Raw genomic sequence first — 20,236 nt, forward strand, 5'->3', positions numbered from 1 at the left:
TTTGGCCGAGGAGGTTCACTGTGGGCCAGGGCTATAAAGTAGACAGCAGACACGGAGGTAGGTGTAAGCCTCACCCACAGGAGCCAGAAACAGGGAGACCCAGCCGGTGGGAGGGACAGGAGAGATACTGGAAAGATCTGCAAGCAAAGGAGTCTGGACCTGACTCTTCAGCGGACAGGAGGTGCTTAGGAAAGGACTGGTCCAGACAACAGCGTCTAAGACACGTTGAGCGGACACAGGAAGAGGCAGGAGAATGCACTTGAGTGAACTCTCAAAACTTTGACACCTATCTTTATGGGAGTAAGTGAATCCATGACCACGGTGCTGCTGAATATAGGCTTATGTGATCAAATTATCTCCCCATTCTGTGCCTCATTTGATTCATCTACAAAATGGGCGTATTAATGGTATCTATCACACACAGATATGAGGATTAAATAAGTTAATACAGGGAAGGCATTTAGAGCTATGCCTGGTACATAGTATGTGCTCAATAAAATGTTAGCTTTTATTATCATTTATTTCTTTCTGGGGGTGGTGAGAGGTGGCAAATAATCCAGTACGCTCATATTAAACATAAAAGTATTCTCAGTGGTTTCTGTAAATCACATTTCACTTTGCCTGGAAAAAAAAAAGGAGATGTAAATTTTTTCAAACCGACATGTACATACTTTAAAATATTGAGTTTATTTAAAAAATGAGCACAGTAAAAACTGCCACACAAATTATCAATAACAGACACTCCTATCAAGTGTACATATATAACTCCTCAAATAGAGGACCTTTAATTTCCCTTGAAGCCTTTTAAATTCTGAGTTTATACAAAATTAAGCAGGAAAACATTAACATTAAACAAAAATCAATTTTGCACAAATAAGTGTGATCAAGCAGCTTAAATTATCTTGTACTTCAGAGAAAAATCCCAGATGACAACACTATATGTGCTATAAAAGGATTCACATTATTCTGCGGGGTATGTCTCACGTCACTCGTTCTCCACATTTCTTTCACCAAGCCCCGGGCAAAAAAGTGAGGGAAACTTTTTCGAGGCAGTGGCCTTATTTTTTTTTTTTTTTTCAGTGGCCTTATTTTATACACATTCCTTTTCTTTTTCTGAATCCAGAGTTTCCGAAAACACAGAGGCTTTTCTCTTGGTAAAATATGACTTATAAGACGTTCGAGGACCAAGCTATTGTGGTTCTTAAAGTTTCTTCCTTTCTTGGGGGAGACCCTGTGGTCTTCACACTACCCAGATCTCTTTTCTCCTCCCACACAGGCTCCTTTTTGGTGTGGAAACATAGCAACTTGTGACCTCAGCAGAGAGGGGGGTGAGCTCTGTACCTCTGACCAGGCCCCAGAGAAGGCCGGCCTCTCCTGATGTCCTCAAACTTCCTCTGAATTCAGAGTTCTGTATATCAGAATATGTCAACCCACAGCGACAAAAGACTTGAGGAACTCAAAATGTGAAGAAGCACCTAGCAACTGAGAATTAGAGAAATGTGTGTTTATTGTTGTACACAGATAACTGCTGGGTTCCTATTTTAATGATGGAGCAGAGTTTTGGCAGCATAACTAAGTCCTGTGCTCGACACAAGTCTGTAACCCGGCAGGACAGGTGTCCTGGTAGGAAACTGTCAAAGAAGCAAACACGAGCCAGGTGATGGGACCAGAGAGTAATTGCACTTGTGCTGGCATCAAGGCCACCCACAGATCAACAGCAACTTGAATCCCTGTGTGAAGACTTATCTGTTATCTTTCAAAACGCTCTGGCCACCAAACTGAGCCAGTGTAATGAACATGGTATTTTAATGGGAAAATTATACATTCAGAAAATATTATACTGTCATAATTGATTCACGTTTCCTGGGCACTGATAAATATAACACAGTCCATCATAAACTACCAGAACCATTGCTCTGACAATGAGAAGATGCAAAGTGAGGATGGCCTCACTGGCACTTCCTTCCTTTCAGTGGGAAGCACCTTCTGGGCCTGGATGGACAGCTGAGGAAAAAGATTTCCTGTGGCTAGTAGAAAGGGTGGTGCCGTCCCCTCACCAGTGACACTGGGGGCCCTGCCTTGGAGAGCCTTCATGTAGCCGCCTCCAAGAATTCTGAGGTGAACACGGCTTCTGCATAATCTTCACACACATCCTGAAGCTCAGCAGCCACGGCCCCCAGAGCTTCATCTACAAGCTCTTCTGCAAAGCTGGAAGACAAACAACACAGCTAAAGGTACATACAGCCAAGTATGGGAGCCATTCTGTTACTCAGCTGAGGAACTTACCAAGTCACTTCTAAGATTTAAATGGAAACTCAGGAGGCCAAGAATAGCCAAGATAATTTTAAAGAAGAAAAACAAGATGAGAAGCCTGGCTTTCCTAGACAGTAAAATGGTGGTGCTGAGATCCCAAAGTCAGGCTAGAGGGAGGGGCCTGTAATGCACACGGGGCAGACCTCACCCTTGAGATGGCTGAAACCAGAGGTGACTGGAAACTAACTAGCAGCACCCAGCCCCAGTCCCGATCTCCATCCTCCAGCTGCCCACCGCCCAACAGAGGAAAAGGGTGTGTGCCTTCTCTGGGGGGCGGGGCCAGGAAATTCCAGGCTCCTCTCAACACACACATACACACACACCCATACACACACACACTCTCCCGCCTCCAAACTGTTTGAGAGTAAGTTGCAGACTTGATATCCCTCAGGTACTTCTGGGTACATTTCCTAAAAACAAGGGCATTCTCTTAAATAACCCTGATACAATTATAAAAATCTTAACATTAACACAGATACAATACTATTATCTAATCTTACCTACAGACCTTTTTCAAATTTTTGCCAACTGTCCAAAAAATGTCCTTTAAAAGAAAACATTTTCTAGTCCAGGATTCAATGCAGGATCACATGTTGCATTCAGTGGCCACATCTCTTTAGTCAATTTTCACCTAGAATCGTTCTTCAATCTTTGTCTTTCATGACCTTAACATTTTTTGAAGCGTAAAGGCTATTTTTTTGTTGTTATAGAATGTCCCTCAATTTGGGTTTGTCAGGTTCAGGTTCTACATTTTGGGGACAAATGTCCAGAAGGGATACTGTGTCCCTCAATACATCTATTTGTCTTACTATGATGAGTGCTAATTTCTATCACACAGTTACGCTGATGTCTGCCAGGTTTCTCCCTTGTAAAGTCACTATTTTCCCTTTGTAATTAATACTTATATTGCAGGGAGATACTTTGAGACTATGTAAATATCCTGTTTCTCATCAAACTTGCTGAATCAATTATTCCAGGGTTGCCAACACTGATCTTCTAATTCTGTCATTCCCAACTACATGGAAGAGCTTTCCCTTCTCTGTTACTTATTTATGTATTTATATCGGCTTGGTCTTACACATTCTTATTTTATTCAACAGTTTGTAATCTGTTTCTATTATTACTTATTTTGATACTCAAAGTGTCCCAGATTGGCCAGTAGGAGCCCCTTCAAGCCAGCTCCCAGGTCCTCTTGACATGTCCCCATCATTCTTTGAACACTTCCTTTCTGCCACAAGATGATGTTTCAGCCTCATCTTACATTTTCCCAGCCCCAGTCTTGGAATCGGCTATTTCTCCAAGGAGCCCTGGTACCTTTTCATGGAGAAGAGTATTTAGAAACCAAAATCTGGGTACTAAGTGTGCTCATTGCTACTAAGTGTGCCATCGCTTCTAGGCCCTCTCAGCAGATAGACTCGGACAGACAAACAGACACATAGACACACACCCCATGTCTATTTCTATATCTAACAAAAACCATAAATTCATAATACCTCCAATTCCACTTCGAAACAGGGGATTCATTCTAGCCTTCCCCCAGAAACCTGGCTCTCATTATTCACAATATACTTATTTATTTGATCAACCCTAAAATATAGAGAAAGTAGTTTTAGAATTGTTAACCCATGCTGCTGGGTAAAAGAAACCTACTTATTAGAATCTAATATGTGTTTACAGTCTTTTTGTCTTTAGCCAGAAGGTACAGAGTCAAAATACTGCATTCAAAAGTAACTCAGGGGCTTTCCTGGTGGCGCAGTGGTTGAGAGTCTACCTGCCGATGCAGGGGACACGGGTTCGTGCCCCGGTCTGGGAAGATCCCACATGCCGCGGAGCGGCTAGGCCCGTGAGCCATGGCCGCTGAGCCTGCACGTCGGAGCCTGTGCTCCACAACGGGAGAGGCCACAACAGTGAGAGGCCCGCATACCGCAAAAAAAACAAAAAAAAGTAACTCAGACAAGGCCTTATCTGTATGTATCCCTTCAGTATGGTTATTTCTTGGAAATACAGTTAGTGTCATATTTCTTTTTGTATTCCAATTTAGGGTCAACCTCCACTGCCCGCCCCCATCCTTGACGATTTGGAGGGATGTACAGGAAACATTAACAGTTCCAAAAGTCAGAATTATACAAAAGAGGTAAATGAAGATAAGTGTCCTTCCCCTTCTCTCATCCCTTCTACCCCAATTCCTGTCCCAGTTTTATCTTGACTAATCTGACAATCTTTCATCTTTTAATTGGTGGGTATAGTTCTTTTTCACTTAATGTAATTCTGATATATTTGAGCTTCTACTACTAGAATACTACGTACTTTCTATTTGTCTATTTGTTCTCTCTTCTTTCTTGCCTTTTTTAGGATTTTGTGATTGTTTAAATTACATTCTTTCCTCACTATTAACTTGGATTTTAAACACTCTTACTATTCTTTTAATGGCCACTCTAGATTACAATAAGCATCCTTGACTTAGAGTCTAACATTAATTGATATTCTTACCATTTTCCCAGACAATGCAAGAACCTTATTAGAATATTAACTCTACTTATCCCCTTCCCAATTCATATGCTATTTTTGTCGTGGATTTCAGATGTATATATACATACATACATACACCCATAAGACATCAGTTTTTTGTTTTATACAGTCAATATTCACTTACCTACATGTTGACTTTTTCTTAATTCATGCCTTCCCGTATTTCTGACTTTTCATCTGTGTTTTTGCTCTGCCTGAAAAATACCCTTTTAATGTTTCCTATAGTGACGGTCTACTGGTAATAAATTTTCTCAGCTTTGTTTAGAACTTTTATTGCCTTCCTTCTTGAAATACATTTCACTGGGCTTAGATCCAGATTGGTAGCTTTCTCTTTTAGAACTTTAGAAAATACACCAGGTCATCCAGCTTCCATTGTTTCTGTTTCTCCTTTTTCCTTCCTCTGGCTGATTTTAAGATTTTCTCTTTGTCTTTCATTTTCCAACAATACTATGATATGCTACATATGGATTTCTTTTATTTTTCTTGCTTGGGGCATTTAGAGCTTCTTGAATCTACAGCTTGATGTCTTTTGTTATTTGGGGAAGTTATCAGCCGTTCTCTCTATGGATGTGGTTTCTGCCCCATTCTCCCTCTCTCCTCTCCTTCTGTGACTCCAGCCACATGGATATTAGACCTTGTCCCTTTATCCTCCACGTCCCTCATCCTCTCTTCTTTATTTTCATCTTTTTGTGTGTCTCCGTGCATCACACTGGATATTTTCTTCTGTCCTATGTCCCAAGTCTCTAATTTTTTTTTTCATAAATAAGATCTTTTATTTGTCACCATTAAAAGTCTGAATTTTCAGCAGATCCTTGGCTCATGTCCATCAGCTCGTTCAACTCGAGCACCTGCCTCGTCCCCAGTAGCTTTTCCAGAACAACTACCTTCACCAAGTAGCTCCATGAGTTTTCCCAATTCAAACTTGGGCTTCTTCAGCATTTTTACCTTTCTAACAATGACATCATGGAGCAGATAAACAGATTGGCAAGCCTTTTCTATGTCTTTTCCAATGCTGTCTGGAATCAATTTATTGACCACCTCTTTCAAGTCATTTGTCTGCACCTCTCAGGTCATGATTTCCCTCATCTTCTTGCGGATCTGGCGGACCTGCTGGTGCTGGGCATAAAAGGTCTTCCGAATCTGACTGTTGCATTTTTTAGTAAAACCCACACAGAATAGATGAAGCAAATAACCATCGGTAGTCTTGACATCAACGTGAGCTTCAATCATGGTCTGACATTTTTTTGACCATGGGAGCACATTTTGTCATGGGTAATATCCATGCCATGGAAATTAGTCAGGCAGTTTTTGCCCTGAACATCCTCAGTAATTAGCTTGAATTTTCTAAATGCAAACTCATCATTCTGCAGATCAGCAAGGCTCACTTCAAAAACACAACACTTGAGACCGTCAGATGTGATTTTGGTTCCCTGAGTTCTCGTGACTAGTGTTTTCCCAGTATCTCTTACATTGAACATAGCTGGTGCTTCCACATCATAGCAATCTTTCTTAGAAAATGGGTCAACCACTTTCTTCTTGGCTCCCTTTTGGCCGCCTTTCATAAGACGCCTGTTCTTGTTGACGCCATGGTGCTGCTCAGAGAGCCAAAAGGCTCTAATCTTTTCTTTTGATGTGTCTAATTGGCTATTAAGCCCATCCAATGAGTTGCTCACTTCAGAATTTGTATTTTTCAGTTCTAGAACATCCACGTGGATTTAGTTTAGTTCCCAGTTCTCTGCCAAAATTCTAAATTGTGTCCTTTATCTCTATGCACGTAGTAGGCACAGTTATTCCAATATCTGTGCCCAGTGGCTCTAATATGTGGAGCTGCTGTGGGTCTGGTTCTTGTTATTGTCATGTCTCTCTGTTGCCTGCCTTTTTTTTTTTTTTTTTTTTTACCATATACCAGACACTGAATTTGAAAATTGCAGAAATAATTTCAATCCTAAGATGATATTATAAATCTTCAGAGAAATGTTAAGTTTGCTTCTGCTCGGTGCCTGTGGGGCAACAATCTAGAATCACCTCAACGCAATCTCAGGAAGTGAGATGACGTGGAACTGAGTAGAGTCCTGAGAGGGCCTGCCGGCATCCAGGTCACCCTTATTCCAGAGTGCCACCCTTCAGGGTCCCAATCAGAAACGAGCAAAGTTCATCGGGCCAGTTCCCCGCCCTTGGCAAGCCCTTAATTTCCACCTCTGTCCTTTGATCTGAAAAGGCCACTGAAAGTGCCATTCATCTTCCTCCAGAACCGCCAATCCAGTGCCAGACAAGGACTAACTTCCCTGGGTCTCTGTCTCCTCAGGATCCTGGCCCAGTTATTCTTCATTACCTAGTTAACGTCCTGGTGCCTTCAAGCATGTATGTTTTATTTTTAATCTAGCTTTTCTATTAACAGTTATCCTCAGTGGGAGAGGCGGTCCAAAATTACCAACTGTGTCATTACTAGAAGCAGAAGTGATTACTTTGTTTTTATGCTTGCTTTGCTTTCTATATTCCTATCACTAATTCATCCTCAAACTAGGAGAGAAACACAAAGGTGCTCCCAATACATTCAAACACATGAGGTAATGTATCTGTTTTCTTCTTCTTTTTTAACCTTCCTCACGCTGGCTTCCCCTGCTGGAAACTACTCCTCCTGGAGCCCTCTGTCCTCCTGACTCCAATCTAGACTAGCTGCTTTCTATGCTCACTGAAAAATTCTCTTAGAAATAGCTTTTCCCATTTTCTTGCAAGTTCCATGTTGGAGTCTTAAGTTTCCTAAATCCCGTCTTCCTCTTTCTCAATGTGTACCTTGTGCTGGTGGCATGCACCTTCTGGTAGCTTACTGAGAAACAGTGCGTGGGAACTACATTTTTGGACACTTTGCATACCTTAAACTGTCTTTATTCTACCCTCTTATTTAATCAGTAATTTAGCTGAGCACAGAATTCTAGGGTAAATATGGGAAGCATGCTCTAGTATCTTCTAGCAGGGTTGCTACTGACAACAATATGCCTTTCTCATTTCTGATTATTTGAATGTGCCCAGTTTTAAGTCTCTGGAACCTTCCGTCATGTTCTCCTTACATTGGGATGCCCACCTACCCTTTGCACAACAGCATGCCGTGATGTGTTCCGTTCTCTTTATTTATTCACTCACTCACTCACTCACAGTGGGCGACTGGCGAACCCTTTCAATCTAGAGACTAACAACCTTCTGGGGATTTTTCTTATAGTATTTCCTCAATAAATTTCCATTCCTCCTTTTTCCCTGTTTTCACATTCTGGAACTCCTGTTATGCAGATGTTTTCTCTGTTATAATAGCCTATGTCGCTTTCATGGTTTTCAGCAAATGTCTGGATCTCTTAGCAATCCGCTATATTCAAGACTGAGAGTTTCAACTAAGCCTCCTACTTTCTGACTCCCCTGGACCCATGCATCTAGTGCTCCTCATTCCTGAGTCTCACCAAGGTTCTTCTGCACAAATCAGCCAGGGTCTTGGCTCCACCCTCATCAGCCACCTGGCTCTTTCTGGTCTGCTAAGTCACTTGCCATTTCTCTAACTGCTTCATGGCTTCCAAAATTTTCTTGCTATTTCTTATTTGCTGTCATCTATGGTTTCATGCCTTTTATTTAGTCTTTCAGGGGCATAGAGTGGGCTAGGGATATAGTGAGTAGAGATAAATCATATGTTCAATCTGTCCTTTTCTTTTCTTTTTTTTTTTTTTTTTTTCTTTTTTTGCGATACGCGGGCCTCTTTCACTGTTGTGGCCTCTCCCATTGCGGAGCACAGGCTCCGGATGCCGCGCAGGCTCAGCGGCCATGGCTCACGGGCCCTGCCGCTCCGCGGCATGTGGGATCTTCCCGGACCGGGGCACGAACCTGCGTCCCCTGCATTGGCAGGCAGACCCCCAACCACTGCGCCACCAGGGAAGCCCTCAATCTGACCTTTTCAACCAGAAGTCTCCTGATGTGTTTTTCAAACAAGGAACCTTTAAGAGTTTGCTTTCATTAAAAGCATTATCACCTTAAGCCTTCCCTTCCAGAATCACTCTTTTATTTACATCCAGTTTATATCACCTGCCCCATTTGACCACTGGAACAGTGCTTTTCTCCACGTGGAGGGAGGAGTGGAGACATTAAAAGAAGGAGAAAAACTCAGCTTACTTCTCCCTCACCCAGAGGCTATCAGATGAAGTCAACTGTCTTTGGATACTTTTTCAAGATTTGATCAATATACTTCTCATCTTTGGAACACTCAAATAAGAAACAAAACAAGGGAGATCAAAAACAGAGCTAGAATATTTAGATGTGCTGTCACTTGAGGGTCAAGGACAGGAGAAGAGAACATCTGTGAAATTCAGGCGTATTTTAATAGATCTGACCTCAACGTCTTAACCTATTAGTCCTTATAAACTGAGAGAGTTTTTCCCTACAGCTACAAAACAACTATGAACAAAATGTATTGTTAATCAAGTGGTAAGAACATACAAGGAACAGTCTATCCTCCTTAGCTTATTTTGGACTTCCCAAGATGCCAGTTAGCCTAACCCATCCAGACAGGTTCTGTGCAAACCAGTGAGTATGCTACAGGACTGCGTGTTAACACACGGAAGCAAGTCAAGTGTACCTACTCTCCTCTCCAGAAAATAAATGCGCATCTCAACAGAACAAAGGGTCTCATATGCTTTGAAGGGTATGTATATTAAGAGAAGTCCCAGGACTTCAGGCTAAACCTGAGAGATAGAACATAAGTGATCATCTCTGATCTCACCCAAAAGCCCACCAAAATAAAAGGAGATAAATGAACACAGAAATCTGCAAGGAGAAAAAGACAAAACTAGATGAGAAACGTCCAAGATCTTCGGAAGATAAAAAGCACATGGAAGAATCAAAATTGACTCAGCAGTACAGAGGAAAAATACAGAGGAAGCTGAAACCTTAGGGTACATGGAGGGAGACGCCAAGGAAAAGCAAGCTGATCTGTCTCACAAAACACGTCTCACAGAAAGACTCTGGAAGTAAGAGAACCAGGAACCATGAAAGTGGAATGAAGGATCCGGTAGGAAATGAAGCGACTGGCTGAGAACCTGCAGAACAAGCAGTTAGGCTGAGGGGTCTCCATGTCTGCTCCTGGCAGCCACCTGACGACCCCTGCTTGGCCCCCACAATAAAAGGAAGGTATATTCTTTGGAAAAAATAAACCAGTAATTTGGGGCTTTCCTGGTGGTGCAGTGGTTAAGAATCCGCTTGCCAATGCAGGGGACACGGGCTCGAGGCCTGGTCTGGGAAGATCCCACATGCCGCGGAGCAACTACGCCCGTGCACCACAACTACTGAGCCTGCGCTCTAGAGCTCGCGAGCCACAACTACTGAGCCCGTGAGCCACAACTACTGAAGCCCGTGCGCCTAGAGTCCGCGCTCTGCAACAAGAGAAGCCACCGCAATGAGAAGCCCGCGCACCACAACGAAGAGTAGCCCCTGCTGGCTGCACTAGAGAAAGCCTGCGTGCGGCAACGAAGACCCAACACAGCCAAAAATAAATAAATAAAGTAATAAACCAGTAATTTAAAACCCAGCCAAATCATCGATCAAGTATGAAGATAGACACCTTCAAACATGTTAAGTCTCAAGAAATGTCCTCTAATACACAAAGCAGTATAGGCTCCATCAGAGTAAGAGAGTAAACCAAGAAAGAGGAGGACACGTGCAAACAGAAAACAAGGACCCTAACATGGGAGGGAGAATCGCACACTCAGTGTGGTTCCCAGGACAAGAACCACAATGCAGACCTAGAAAGCGGCTGGGCCAGACTGAGACAGAAGGAAAGAGGGCCTCAGGAGAAAGAGTCGGGGTGGAGGCGAGAAACAGAGATTAATCAACATATCTGATCATGAGGAAAATTATGTTCAGACGTGTTGGCTAGTATGTGGGAAACGATAACAGATACATAAAAGAATAGGCAAATTAAAAAGAGGCAATTATTAACTCCTGGAATACGTTTGAAACTTGTTCAAGAAAGAAATGTAATCATGGTATACTGCTTGGCTCGATGAAGATTATCCACATGTATGTAATAAGGTAATACTCATGAGGAATTTAAATTTGCTCCATTTTAAAAGAAGGAATTTACACACATCTTTCAATTAACTATTTATGTAAAAGAAGACTACCCATTCTTCAAATATTTAGTAGCAGTGGGACTGTTTTCTGACTCCATAAAACTCCCCTTCTCAGGGGAGGTGACAGCCAGAAGGAGGAGGTTAAGTGTAGCAAGGTCTGTAGGCCTGCTGCTCCTACTGTAAGTTTTTTTTTTTTTTTTTTTTGCGGTATGCGGGCCTCTCACTGCTGTGGCCTCTCCCGTTGCGGAGCACAGGCTCCGGACGCGCAGGCTCAGCGGCCATGGCTCACGGGCCCAGCTGCTCCACGGCATGTGGGATCTTCCCGGACCGGGGCATGAACCCGTGTCCCCTGCATCGACAGGCGGTCTCTCAACCACTACGCCACCAGGGAAGCCCCCTACTGTAAGTTTGTCCCGACCGTGAAGAATTCATGATCATAACTGTTTCCTGCCCAGTAATAATCTGTGTTCTCTGATGACACAGCCCTCAGTAACAGCAAGAGGAAACCTGTCCTGACTTGAATATTGTGCCTCTACCTAAGGACGGGAGTCTGCAGAAGGCTCCTTTGGATGCCATCAGCCATGCAGTTTTCCCATCTCCTCTCCCTGAAGAGAGGCATTTAGCAGAGAAAGCCTGTTCACTAGCCCTGAAGCAGCCGCTGGAACTCCAGGGCGCAAAAGCACGGCCTGAGACCCTGGCCAGGCCTTTCTCCAGCCTTTCCGTAAGCTGACACGTGGCACCCAGTTCCTCAACAAAGCACAAACCTTCTACTGACCTTTCAGCTATCAGCCACGGGTTGAAGGAGCCCACAGCCTCGTGTGCAGTAACCCGGAGGTACTGCTCGAAGCGGCGGCAGTAGTCACCAATGCTGCGCCGCATGCCCCGCGGGACACAGAGAGCAGCTTGGCCTTCCTTCTGCTGAGCATCTTCTGAAAGGGAGAGAAGGGCATTCTCTCTTTTCTCTGGTCTCTCCTCCGTTCCCACACTTTCATCTAGGGAACTGAGAGCAGATAGAAATGATGAGCGCATTCAAAATCGTCTGCAAGCCAGGGTGAGCTGTTAACCCGCCCTGATGGCTTGACAGCCAAAGGTCTACCTCCATTTCCCTCCCTCACACTGAGCAAAATGCAACGTCTTATCACCACTCATTGTTCCTCCTTCACACCGGACCAACCCTCCACACAGGAGGAGCACGTGTCCCACGGACAAAAGAATTCTTAAAGCAGATCCTGCAGTAATTACCTGCACAACCACCTGTGCCAGTGTGATGCTTTCAATCGTAAAAACCAGCTAAACGTTACTGAAAGGATCCTTAAGATGCAACACACTCAATGCCCATCTTATAAGCACTACTATTTTACTGGGCCATCTTGGAGTTTGTCAAGATCTTGGTCAAAAGGAGTATCTCTCTCTGTCTTGTGGTAATTGAAGGAATGTGAAATCTAACAACATCAAAGGCAACCAACTACTATGAAATCATACAGTCTCGTTACCACTTACGTGCCATTGCAGGGCCTTTCTAACACGATGTTCACATCTGGGTCTTTGCGAGCTGCTGTCTTTGTGATCCTGATTGGATGAGGAGAAAGACGCCTTTCACTTACTGCTGGGATTTTTTGGTCTAGAAAAGGAGAAGCGTAAAGTGACTGCATATAAAGAAATGCTGGTGTATATATCAGAGCTGTCTTGGTGGCCAATAACCTGTGAGGAAGTCATGGGCACATCTCTTAAGCATAAAGGCTGCATTAGCAGTACAAAGGGAAAAAAGTGCCCTTGTTTTAAATGAAAAGGGGAATTTAGAAGTCCCCAAGAGGGACTTCCGTGGTGGTCCAGTGGTTGAGGATCTGTCTTGCAGTACAGGGGACACCAGTTCGATCCCTAGTCGGGGAACTAAGATCCCACATGCTGCGGGGCAATTCAGCCTGTGCGCCACAAGTGCAGAGCCTGCACACCACAACTGGAGAGCCCGAGCGCCGCAACTACTGAGCCTGTACGCTCTGGAGCTCACGCGCCACAACTGGAGAGAAGCTTGCACACCGCAGCGAGGAGCCCATGTGCTGCAACAGAAGATCCTGCACGCCACAACTAAGACCCGATACAGCCAAAAAATAAATAAATAAATAAATAATATTAAGGGGACTGTCGTTAAAAAATAAAAAAATAAAAGTTACCAAGAAACAAACCAATGAGGAGTCAGTTTTAAGAAATAAAGAACTTTAAAAGCTTCTGTCAGCTCTTCGGAAGACTCTTTGAAGAGGTCTGTGCAAAGCCAGGTTCCATTAGGATCCAGCCCCCATTCCGAGGAGTCTTAAGCAGTTGGGTTTGTTTTTTAACCTTTAAATGATTTGATTACTGGAGAAGGAAAAAAACCACTCACACCTGAACACTTAATTAGCTGATTTAATTTGTCTCTGGGCTTCTTGGAAAAATCTGCATGATGATAGTCAAAACATTTAACTTATTGACTATACCTTGCAGGCTTGACCGCTCTTTTGAGTTTTGGATTACTTATCATTTTAAATGCATTTCAAATGTAGAATCCCACTACTGGCACATACCCAGAGAAAATCATAATTCAAAAAGACACATGCACCCCAATGTTCATTGCAGCACTATTTACAATAGCCAGGTCATGGAAGCAACCTAAATGCCCATCGACAGATGAATGGATAAAGAAGATGTGGTACATATACACAATGGAATATTACTCAGCCATAAAAAGGAATGAAATTGGGTCATTTGTAGAGATGTGTATGGACCTAGGGACTGTCATACAGACTGAAGTAAGTCAGAAAGAGAAAAACAAATATCGTATATTAACGCATTTATGTGGAATCTAGAAAAATGGTACAGACGAACCGGTTTGCAAGGCAGAAATAGAGACACAGATGTAGAGAACAAACCTAGGGACACCAAGGGGGGAAAGCAGCGTGGGGGGGATGAATTGCGAGATTGGGACTGACATATATATACTAATATGTATAAAATAGATAACTAATTAAAAAATGTAGAATCTCTGACTCACATATTTATATGCTTATGATTTTTTATGCTCAGAAATACTGCATAAGTCAGTTTTTGTAAAAATATTACTGAGAGGGGCTTCGCTGGTGGTGCAGTGGTTAAGAATCTGCCTGCTAATGCAGGAGACACAGGTTCAAGCCCTGGTCTGGGAGGATCCCACATGCTGCAGGGCAACTAGGCCCGTGAGCCACAGCTACTGAGCCTGCGCGTCTGGAGCCTGTGCTCCGCAACAACAGAGGCCGCGATTGTGAGAGGCCCGTGCACCGCGATGAAGAGTGGCCCCCGCTTGCCACAACTAGAGAAAGCCCTCGCACAGAAACGAAGACCCAACACAGCAAAAATAAATTAATTAATTAATAAACTCCTACCCACAACATCTAAAAAAAAAAAAGAATATTAGAAAATATTACTGAGAGTACAATCAATTTTCAATTGATTTCAGAAAAGAGAAGATAAGAGATATAGATTCGACACTGCACAATTCAAAAATCACTTTAAATTTGGTTTTTGTGATGCAACTGAACATACAATCAGAACAATTAGAAACAGAGAGTTCTTATGAGGATTTCATGATTCTGGATTTAAAGTGTCCAAAAATTCATTTCAGAGCTCCTTTTAAATGCAAACCTAGACTCTAGCAGAGTCAGAGATAGTGACTAACAATTTAAATTGTCCTTAAAAAAGAGAACACCGAGTCCTTGGTAAGGCTGTCTTCTGCATGATGCAACCTGACTGTGGCCATTGGCCAAACCATCAGTGAAACAGTCGCCCTTCAACATTTCCCTCTCCTCTGCTTCCTTACGAAAAGATGCCCACTGATTCACTAAGCAATGATTAGAAGGGTCCTCCCTGTGCCAGGCCCATGCTAGGTACCGTTGGGACACAACTGAATATGACAAAACTCTCTGGCCTCAAAGATTCTGTGGCTTCTTTGGGAGAGATAAAGAGCTCTAACAGGGTAGGACATGCCAAAAGTCTACGGGAGTTCACAGGAAGGGAGCAAAGTTCCAGCCTAGGAAAGCCAGGAAAAGCACGGCCGAGTAGGATCACGTGAGCCGGGCCTCGAAGAATGGTTCAACTGTCATGTGAGGATGAAAATGGAAGCTGGAGTAGGACTGGGGGAAAGAGAGAATGACATGAACAAAGAATAGCGCTGGAAAAATTACAGAAGACAAAAGGAACAAATTTGTATTTTGTTTAGATGGCTCATCTTTCTGTCAAAATTTGACATGGAGAATACTTTTCCTAAGACAATACCCCAAACTCATACTCTAAAAAAAGTATATATACATAAGCTGCTGTTGTAAACCTTCTATATCCACAATTTCCTTTACTTCTCTTAGTACTCATAGTACTGAAATTCCTTTAGAGGTAATGTTTAACCACATTTTATTTCCCTCCTTTCACTGAGTAAAGTAATAACTGATAAGCATGTGTCAAAGAGAATTTGAGTAACACTTCCCAGCCCAAATTGTGATAGTAGCCTAGCAACGGCAGCCAAAACGCATATGTATGAATTTTTTAAAGTGGAAGAGAAAAGTGAAAGTCTTTTCAACAAACAGAGCAAGAACAAGTGGATATCCATTAGTGGAAAAAAAAAAAAGAACCTCTACCTCAAACCACAGGCAAACTTTTATTCAAGATGGATCATAGGCCTACACATAAAAGCTAAAACCATGAAGCTTCTAGAGGAAACAAGTCTCTCTTCTCAACTTGGGAGTAGGCAAAGGTTTATTAGATCAGAGAAAGCAAAAACTATACAAGAAAAAATGGACAGGTTAGACTTTATCAAAATTTAAAATGTCTGCTCATAATAAAATACATTTGAGAAAATAAACAGGTGAGCTATAGATGGGGAAGAATGTTTGCAGATGCTCGCTGGACGAGATTAGTGACTGCTGGGATGAGAGGAGGGAGAATGAGGGGTGATGCTACTGGATGCAGGGCTTCTTTTCAGTGATGAAAATGTTCTGGAATTAGCAATGACGTCTGCACAATTCTGTAAATATACTAAAAATTACTGAACTCTTTAAAAGGGTAAATTTTATGGTAGGTGAATTACATCCAATAAAGCGGTTTTGAAAACAAACTATATATATCTATATGACAAAGAACTCAAACCCACAACGCATAAAGAATTCCTACAACTCAAAAATAAAAAGACAATCCAATTTCTTAAAATGTACAAAAGATTTGGACACTTCACAAAGGAAGACATACAAATGACTAATAACTACTTGAAAATGTTCTAAACATCATTATTCACCAAGGAAATGAAATTAAAGCCATAAAGAGATATTGCTACAGGCCCACCAGAATGGTTACAATGAAAAAGACTGACAATTCAAATATTGGCAAAGATCTCTAGCAACAGGAACTCAATGTAGATGGGAGTGTAAAACGGTACAGCCACTTTGGGGAAAGGTTTGGCAGTTTTTTATAAAGTTAAACATGTACCTATCCCATAACCTGGCAAGTCTACTCAGGTGTTTATCCAAGAGAAATGAAAACTTATGTCCATACAAAGACTATACATGAATACACCCATAGCAGATTTATTTCTAATAGCCCCAAACTAGAAATAACCAAATGCAGATCTACAGGCAAATGGATAAACTGATGTGGTGCATGCGTACAATGGAATACTGCTCAGCAATAAAAAGGAATCAACACTGATACAAAGTGTGGTAGGCTGCACACTGGCTCCACATTCTATTCCCTGGAACCTGTTAATGTCCCCTCTATGGCAAGAGGGACTTTAAGGATCTTGAGATGGGGAGAGTAACCTGGATCACTGGGGTGGCCCCAAGTGTAATCAACATGTCCTTATAACAAGCAGGCAGAGGAAGATTTGACTCAGAAGAGGAGAAGGCAATGTGACAACAGAAGCAGTGTGAAGTAATATGGCTGCAAGCCAAGGACTGCAGGCAGCCTTAGAAGCTGGAAGAAGGAACCAGCCCTGCCACCACCTTGATTTTAGCCCTTTAAGACTCACTTCAAACTTCTGACCTCCAGGAACTGTAAGAGAAAAAATTTGTTTTAAACTGCTAAATTTGTGCTTTAACTTGTTACAAACTTGTTACTGTGGCAATAGGAAACAAGTCATAGATAAATTTATAAGATATCATGCTAAATGAAAGAAGCCTTAGACAAAAGAGTAAATACATGTATGATTCCATTTATATGAAAATTCTAAAACAGGCAAAACTAATCTATAGTTAAAAAAAAAAAGCACAGTGGTTGCCTGGGTGGTGGGGAACTGACAGGGAAGGAGCATAGGGGAACTCTCCGCAGTGATGAGAGGCTCTGTTTTGAGAGAAGTGTTGGGTAACAAAGGTATGCCCGTCTGTCAAAACCCATCAAATAACACTTAATAAGTTAACACTTAATAAGTTAAGATCTGTGCATTTTATTATATGTGAATTTTATCTCAAAAGGAAAAAGAGCCATAAATAAATATTAAGCCCTAGTTAGTGATAACAAATGTTGAAATATTTCAGGTAAGATGTACTGATGTCTTCAAATTACTCTGAAATGCATCCAAAAATAAGATGGATTGATGGATGCACAGAGCATAAGTAGACATATGATAAAGCAAACACAGCAACATTTTAATTGTAGAATCTAGAAGATGCGTATATGGGTGTCCACTGCAGAATTTTTTCAACTTTTCTGTATGTTTGAAATTTTTCAGAATACAATGTCGAGGGAAAAAGTGGGGAAACACTCACCATTTTTTTCTTCCTGCATCCAAAGATGAGGATCAGTAAATACAATTTTATTATATCTTTGGCGAACCGTCTCCTGGTATTTCTTTAAAAAAAAAACCAAAACAAACAAGTATAATTTATGAGGAAGAAAATTAGTTTCATTACAAACCAGAGACTAGTACAGCAGACATTTCCTATAGACACGTTGTCAGAAACAGGCATCTCCCAGGGCCAGGAAGTGATTAGTTCATGAGATGAAATGTAAAAGAAAATGAAGCAATTAATCTAATTAATCTAATCTAGACCAGCACTGCCCACTAGAACTTGAAGTGATGATGGAAATGTTCTATTTTTGCCATGTCCAATATACCAGCTACTAACTATTGACCACTTGAAATGTGAGTAATGTATTTAATCTTAATTAATTTACATTAAATGGCCATCTGTGGCTACAGACTACCATTTTGGACCCTTCAGGCCTAGACAGTTAACGAGGGGAAATCAGTTACAAGACTAGGATAAACTACACATTTTTAAATTTTCAAAAACCAACTAAAAGTTGCCTTCCCTATAATGTTTCTGTTTAGCAGCAAAGCCAAAATGAGATTTCATCATGGTGGAGTTAAAAAGAAAATGCTGAACTAGGAGTCAGGAGACCTGGATTCTCAGCCCACCTCTGGTGGGAATTTTTGTGTGACCTTGGCCATGTCACTTACTCCCTTATTGGGTCTCAATTTCCTGCTCAGAACAATCCAGGGGTTGGCTTGAGTAATGTCTGACGTCTAAAATTCTCTGAGAAAAGCGTTCTAAAGTAGTATCATGGGACTTAGAGAAGGTAAAGTTAACTGTGATTTGCCAGGATCCCATGCTAGCAGAGCAGAATAGGCAACTGAACAGCATTTACAAGCTGAGGGATGAAGAAGTTAAGTTGTTGGTCGCATCTGTGGGCCTGGGCTCCGGTCCAGTGTCTTTCGTATCCCATACCAACCATGAGTTATGTGTCAGGCAGGGTGCTGATACTTCATACCTCATTTTGTCCTTAAAAGCACCCTACTTATTAGAGAGGGTACAGGACTTTACCAAGGCCGTACACTGGGCTGGCAGTCGAGCTGGGATTTAAACTCAGGACCAGGTGACTCTGAAGTTCTAAGCTACAGAGCCATGAGGAGAAGCAGCGCTCGGCAGAAGTCAGCAGCCAGCCGCTGACCAGAGCTGGCAGTCCCGGCCTTACCTCCATTTCCTCCATGCGGAGCATCATGGCCTCCAGACATGGGCTATCCTTGCTGTCCCCCCAGGTGGCTAAGGCCTCAGGCTCCGAGATCTTAGAGTGAGTCACAGCCCAGAGCTCGTGAGCGGCATCTTCCAAAAAATCATCCAGCTGATGAATGCTGCTGGATTCACAATCAGTAGCCGTAGCCTGCAAAACAAGGGAAGGGGATGGAAAGGCAATACAAAAACAACAGAGATCTTAGAGATTAATGCTAATCATGACAAAGCAACCACGCAGCGATCCGACACGCAGTTTCTACACGAAATCTAACCTCTCCTAAGTCAGTAAACGTCAAGAGCAGTGACATCAGTACAATTTCTACCACAGTCATTTAAACAGTAACATCAACTGAGGAGTACCATTACTGTCCATGGGAATTATCTTTATTACCTGTTTTGCCAGTTGGTAAAGCAAATATACTCCTTGTGCTATACTCAGAAGAACGTCCAATACTTCACATGTCACATACTACAGAGGACATACCTACAGTATTTTTTGGGTTCAGTGCTTTGTAAAAACATCTGTTCATGACATCACAAAAGTTCATGATTCTTGTCTTTCCTTGAGACTTTCTACCTGTAACCTGGAAGAGCTCTTATCAGCCTTTCTTGACCTTGTATTCTTTACATTCACTTTACAGCTTGCAAAGCATTTTTATATGTGTTGTTATTTCTTTTGATTCTAATATATGTCTATAATCTGCTCTGAAAGAGGCTTTTACAAAGAATGTCTGCTGGGGGAATAATCATATCAGGCTCTGGAATGAGACATTCCTGGGGCTAAATCTTGGTTCTGCCTACTGGTATGCCTCCAAGTGTGGGCAAGTTTACTTAACCTCTCTGGGCCTCAACCTTCTGGTCTGTAACATAGAAATAATAATCCTATATTCCAGAGTTGTAAGGATTACATGAGCATTTGCACACTGGAACACTTACAATAGTGGTTGGCACGAAGAACAGTTACCGCCATAGTAATTTTTAAATTAACGGTTCACAGAAGAAAATATATTAATGGCCAATCAAGATATAAAGAAATGCTCAACCTTAACCAAAGTTAAAGAAATGAATATCAGTTGAATAACCAATACAATAAAATTAACAAAAAAATCTAGAGACAACTAAACCAATAATACAGGTCTGGTTAAGATGTGTTTATTTGTATTTTCATTCTTAATATTTAAAGAATTGAATATCAAGAATACTACGAGGGCTTCCCTGGTGGCGCAGTGGTTGAGAGTCCGCCTGCCGATGCAGGGGACACAGGTTCATGCCCCGGTCCGGGAAGAT

At 42.1% G+C, this 20,236-nt stretch overlaps 1 protein-coding gene and 1 pseudogene across 8 annotated transcripts in view; both read right to left on the reverse strand.

Moving 5' to 3' along the window:
- Positions 1 to 509: 509 nt before the first annotated feature.
- KIAA0753 (KIAA0753 ortholog) overlaps positions 510 to 20,236 on the reverse strand; it is a 60,657-nt gene continuing 40,930 nt past the window's right edge. For 6 of the 8 annotated variants that reach the window (XM_029211720.1, XM_029211721.1, XM_029211719.1 and 3 more), the window contains 5 exons: positions 18,912 to 19,097; positions 17,702 to 17,783; positions 12,447 to 12,567; positions 11,722 to 11,946; positions 1,053 to 2,208 (listed from right to left, as the gene is read on the reverse strand). In XM_029211720.1, coding sequence (XP_029067553.1) covers positions 2,091 to 2,208; positions 11,722 to 11,946; positions 12,447 to 12,567; positions 17,702 to 17,783; positions 18,912 to 19,097 — 732 coding nt within the window. In that variant the 3' untranslated portion in view covers positions 1,053 to 2,090. Of the gene's footprint in view, positions 622 to 1,052; positions 2,209 to 11,721; positions 11,947 to 12,446; positions 12,568 to 17,701; positions 17,784 to 18,911; positions 19,098 to 20,236 lie in introns of those variants that run through there. The other 2 variants (XM_029211722.1, XM_029211724.1) reach the window with 2 other exon arrangements.
- On the reverse strand, positions 5,525 to 8,560 carry LOC114889007 (annotated as a pseudogene).

Source organism: Monodon monoceros, unplaced genomic scaffold (assembly GCF_005190385.1).
Source record: "Monodon monoceros isolate NGI ecotype Baffin Bay Population unplaced genomic scaffold, NGI_Narwhal_1 Super_Scaffold_9, whole genome shotgun sequence".
Lineage (NCBI taxonomy): Eukaryota > Metazoa > Chordata > Mammalia > Artiodactyla > Monodontidae > Monodon > Monodon monoceros.